Source organism: Lutzomyia longipalpis, chromosome 4 (assembly GCF_024334085.1).
Source record: "Lutzomyia longipalpis isolate SR_M1_2022 chromosome 4, ASM2433408v1".
Lineage (NCBI taxonomy): Eukaryota > Metazoa > Arthropoda > Insecta > Diptera > Psychodidae > Lutzomyia > Lutzomyia longipalpis.
This window is the reverse complement of record NC_074710.1, coordinates 16,073,496-16,078,492: the sequence shown is the minus strand read 5'-3', so window position 1 is coordinate 16,078,492 and position 4,997 is coordinate 16,073,496. Positions and strand designations below refer to the sequence as shown.

Here is a 4,997-nt window from a genome sequence, read left to right as displayed (position 1 = left end):
ATTCCGTTAAAATTCTTTTAAAAATTATCTTATTTTTTTTCTCTATACATAAATGAAAAAACTTTTTTGAGGAGATTAATTTGTTTTACTCTTTTTTTTTTCCTTTTTAGGGACAGAATTTATCCGTCTTTTTGTCTACAATAAATAAACTAAAGTAATTAAAGTAAAAGACATAAATAAAAAGAAAAAAAAAGTTAAATTAAATTCAATTGTAAAATTAAATTCTTAATTGATCAATAAAAACATTTATTAGTTTACTGATTAGTACAAAAATATATTTTATTATTTCTAGCAAAATTAAACTGAAGTTATATAATTTTATTTGTTAATTAAATTCTCAATTAAAATTATTGTTTGAGTACTTTTCGTGAGAACTTACACGCCCCTCCAATTCATTCAGATTTTCTTCTTCATACATCATAATTCATCTAGTTGAAGGCTGTATTGGTCATTGAGCTCTGGAAAGTATACATTCACACTGCTTTATCTCTTCACATACTTATGTACATACATACATACATATCTATGTATCTTGCAGTCAATAAAGTGAAAGTATATAGAAAATTATTTACGCAAGTCTTCGTACAATTGTTGTGACCTCAAAACATCTTTTAGTTATTCTTCAGATTGCTTCTAAAGCAGCCACGACGCTGTTTGAAGAGATTTGCCTTGAATTAAAATTTTATTTTTAAAAGAAAAGTGTTTTGTGGTGGAATTTCTTTTGCAAATAATTCATTTTTTTTTCCATCCAAAAATATGCCTTTTACGTGCGAAAAAATTCCATTTAATGAAATTACGCGAAAGTTCACGGTCAGTCGTCCATTGGAGATGGCAAAAGTGAATTACAGTGATGCCCCAGATGATTTACCCGTGGCTAAGAAGTGGGGCATGAAGCCTGTAACACTCATGCCGGGTTTTAGTGAACTCTTCCCGGAAATTCAGAGCCTTGACGGGCGTGCGAGCGATGTGTGGGTGGTTAGTTTCCCAAAATGCGGAACAACATGGTGCCAGGAGATGGTGTGGCTGCTGGACAATAATTTGGACTTTGAGGGAGCAAAGAGTACCCTCTTGACAGATCGTTTTGCCTACTTGGAGCTGAATTATCTTCCAAATGGCGAAAAAGGGCACTCAGTTGATCGACTCACCGCAATGCCTGCAAAGAGGTACATCAAGAGCCACCTTCCAGCACACATTCTCCCAAGATCACTGTGGTATGCAAAGAGTAAGATCATCTATGTGGCAAGAAATCCCAAAGATGCAGCAATTTCCTTCTTTCATCATTGGCGCAACATGGGACGCTTCACAGGAAGTCTCGATGATCATTTGGATCTCTTCATAAATGACTACGGTAAGAAATATTTTCTTCTCCAAGTCTTTTCTGTCTGATAAGAAATCTTCCCATTATCACTTGAACAATTAAAAGGAAGATTAAAGGCTATTCATACATAGTTTGTGGTTGAATGGAATTTTTATCAGAAGACAGAGATAATATGCCAGACAGATTCAAATTAAAACTCTACACTGAGCTAAAATTTAAAGATTAGATTTAATGAGAAAAATTTCAACTTATTTACAAAAAAACATTTAGGCTTCAGGTAAAAGGAGTTTATTCATTTTGAAGCTCTTCTTTAGAAAATCTCGAAGCGAATATTTTTACAAATAATCAGCCCTATTCAGCGACCAAGAAATCTCTGAAATTTCCGAAGGAATTCTTGAAATTCACTGAATACGACCGAATATCCAAGTAAAACCAGTGAAACTGTTAAAATGGCTTAAGTTCTGTCTTTTTGAACTTGAAGTTTATTAATCTAAGCTTAAATTTTTTTTATGCTTAGCTAAAGTTTTTAAAGCAAGGCCTTATGGTTTTTTTTTTTCAAACTTGGATAAAGTTTCTTAAGCTAGATTAGTTTTTTTAAGTTTAGCTTAAGTTTCTTAATTCAGGTTAAGTCCAGCCTTTAATTTTAAGGCTGGAATTATTTTTGAAACTAGGCTTTAATTTATAAGTCAAACCTAAATTTTTTAAGCTAGACCTAACCTTTAAAGACAAACTTTAGTTTTTTAGGTTCAGACTAAGTTTTCTAAGATTAGATCTGGCTCTATTGGGCCTGAATTAAGAAATATATTCAGCTGCTATTCAACTTATCAAAATCACTGTAAAACCCTATAATACTGACTGATTTAACTTTATCTTAAAAAAAAAAATGTAAATTAAAGCCAAATTCTAGAGTGAATTTCCGTCTTTAAGAGAATTTATCAGCCTCTCAATAAAGGTAGATGTGTTCATTTATGTAATTTATATATATATCAACTCCATAGTAATTGTCGGAGCTATAGAGAGAGTCTGTGTTGGACTGTGAACTGCCTCTTATCGCTCTCTTTTACTTTGGAACAGTCAACAGAGTGAAAGTATATAATCCAAAGATGTTTGAGTGTTGTGTTTCGAATTTAAAAAAATGATTCAGTTTCATTTTGGCTCTTTACTTTGCCAGACGACTGAATAAATTCGCGAAGAGATTTCCGCAAGAAAGTGAGATTAAAAGTGATTTAGAATTAATTATTTTTCGTTGAGTAAAAATGCCCTTTACGTGCGAAATTGTTCCTTTTAACGATGTTACGAAGAAGTACACGATAAGTCGACCAATGAAGATTGCAAAGTTCAATGACTCTGATGTTCCGGATGATCTTGAAGTAGCCCGAAAATGGGCTGTAAAGCCAACAACCCTGTCGCCCAGCTTTGGAGACAGATATCCTGGAATAAAGGATCTAGATGCAAGACCAGGAGACACCTGGGTTGTGAGCTTCGCTAAATGTGGCACCACGTGGACACAGGAAATGGTCTGGTTACTTGACAACAATTTGGACTTTGAAGCTGCAAAGACGACTCCTCTTACAAATCGTTTTCACTACTTGGAACTAAATAAATTGCCAAATGGTGAACCAGGAGAACCAATTAAGAAACTAAGGGATATGACAACCAAGAGGTACATCAAGAGTCACCTTCCGGCTCATCTCCTCTCAAGATCATTGTGGTATGCAAAGAGTAAAGTCATCTATGTTGCAAGAAATCCCAAAGATGCAGCTGTTTCATTTTTTCATCATCAAAAGAATTTGGATGGGTTTACAGGAAGCTTAGATGACTATCTGGATATCTTTATAAATGATTATGGTGAGAAATGTTTAGGAGTTTTCCTACAGGGGAAAACTGACTCTTACTGAACGTAAAATAGTTGCAAAGTAGCAATAAGTTCAGCAGTAAGGAAGATAGGCAAACTAGTGAACCAAAATAAGCAGACTCAGGTACCTTCTGGTTACCTTCTTTGAACGTTTTCTTGATCTTGGATGCATTCTTTATCAAACAATCGAAGAAATTAGATCAGACGTCAAGCTTTTCGTAACAAGGAGACGTTGGTCACTATTATTAAGATCAGGCGCAAACCGTTTTAACGTCCAAAAATGATATTCCTACAAGCAGGGACGATTTTGTCAGAACCTACCGATATGTTTTATTCAAAAGTTTAGACCTAATTCGAAAATCTTTCATGTGGTTTTAAAAGCTGAAGCTAGGTTTAAGAAAACTTAGAACTAGCTTAGTAAAAACGTCGATCTGGCATAAAAAATTAGAAATGACCCTAAAAATTAAGGCCTAAGGCAAAAACCTTAGATCTGGCTTAAAAAACTTAAACCTGATTTGAATACAAGTCTGATTAAACTTACAGTTGACTTAGTAGTTTTGCAGTTTACAAGATAACCTTCTGGAACTCAAGAAGAAATTTTCCTTTTCTTTCAGTTATGTTTGGCCCCTTCCATGATCATGTTCTTGATTTCTGGCGCATGAGGGACGAGGAGAATGTCCTTTTTATCACCTACGAAGAAATGAAGCGCGATCTTGAGGGTGTTATAAGGAAGACCTGCGCCTTCTTGGGCAAAGACTATCCTGCTGAACGTATTGAAGAGCTTAAGGAGCATCTCTCCTTCAAATCCATGCGCGGTAGGAAGATTTTTTTCTCTTCTGCCAAGGCTTTCATCCTTCAGCCTTATTTTTTATTCAATTTTCTTTCTTGCAGAAAATGATAAAATTAAAATTGAGCATTTTACGGGAATTTATCAAGACTGGCAGGATAAGAGCTACAGATTCGTACGCAAGGGCCAAGTGGGTGGTTATAAATCAGAAATGTCTACCGAATGGATTGAGAAGTTCAACAAGTGGTCTGAAAAGGAACTCCAAGGAAGTGGCTTTAAATTCGAAGAGTAGCAGCTCTTCTGGTGGTTTGTTCTTGAGAGAAGGAGGAATAAAGGATGCGGGAATTGAGAAGAGAAATAGAATAAAAAGAAAGATAATCTCTTTGATTAATTTATTGTTCTTTCGAATTGTATTTGGTGGTCACAATTGACGATTATCTCGACTGATTGGTGGGGAATTTGCTGTGAGCTCGCCAATATTCCGGAGGAATCCACTCGCCTCATCCATACCTCCTGACTGATGAGGTTTTGCTAAAAGAAAAAGAAAAAGTAGAGCTTTTTGTGAGCGCCTTAGTGAGGCCGATGCGTCTTGTAGCAGTGTCAGGGTGATTGAAGAGCTGTGCGTGGCTTTAATTCCGCTCTTTCGCAGCATTTCTTCCGATATATGTTTGACAATGTCACTGTGAATGGGGCAATTATGGTGTCCTTGTTGCGACCCCCCACCCCGTTTCAATGCGCGCGTAATTAAATCCAAACTAACCAATTGTTGTTCAGCAAATGTGCAGACATTTCTCATTAAAATGCAATTGTTGCCCACTGTGATATGTACAAAAATGCTGTCACTGCCCATCGTGGACATGCGGAAAAGAATAAAATAACCCCCCCGCCCCTGCCCAGCCCAGTGTGTGGCAAAAGCAATGAAGAAAAACTCAATAATACATCCAATAATTTCGTTGCAGTTAATTCAATTAATGCTCAATCGAATGCACAAAGAAAGAAAAAAAAAGAAACATATTTCAGTGCTTGAGCATTGTTCA

The 4,997-nt window shown here is 35.7% G+C and overlaps 1 protein-coding gene across 2 annotated transcripts; it reads left to right on the top strand.

The window, feature by feature from the left end:
* The first annotated feature begins 613 nt into the window (after nt 1–613).
* Nucleotides 614–4,351, top strand: LOC129795310 (luciferin sulfotransferase-like). Of its 2 annotated transcripts, none has more exons than XM_055836459.1 (3): nt 614–1,348; nt 3,788–3,988; nt 4,065–4,351. In XM_055836459.1, exons 1-3 carry the CDS (start codon nt 757–759, stop codon nt 4,250–4,252), a joined length of 981 nt encoding a protein of 326 aa, XP_055692434.1. In that variant the 5' UTR covers nt 614–756; the 3' UTR covers nt 4,253–4,351. The 2 variants fall into 2 exon arrangements, with proteins under 2 accessions (XP_055692434.1, XP_055692433.1); XM_055836458.1 differs by lacking the exon at nt 614–1,348 and adding an exon at nt 2,418–3,166.
* The last annotated feature ends 646 nt before the right edge of the window (nt 4,352–4,997 follow it).

Bases quoted from the DNA above. Each gene is read 5' to 3' on its own strand.
- LOC129795310 (XM_055836459.1), top strand. From the start codon at position 757: ATGCCTTTTACGTGCGAAAAAATTCCATTTAATGAAATTACGCGAAAG. The intron at 1,349-3,787 runs GTAAGAAATATT...CTTTTCTTTCAG, and splicing joins TCTCTTCATAAATGACTACG to TTATGTTTGGCCCCTTCCAT. The intron at 3,989-4,064 runs GTAGGAAGATTT...TCTTTCTTGCAG, and splicing joins CTCCTTCAAATCCATGCGCG to AAAATGATAAAATTAAAATT.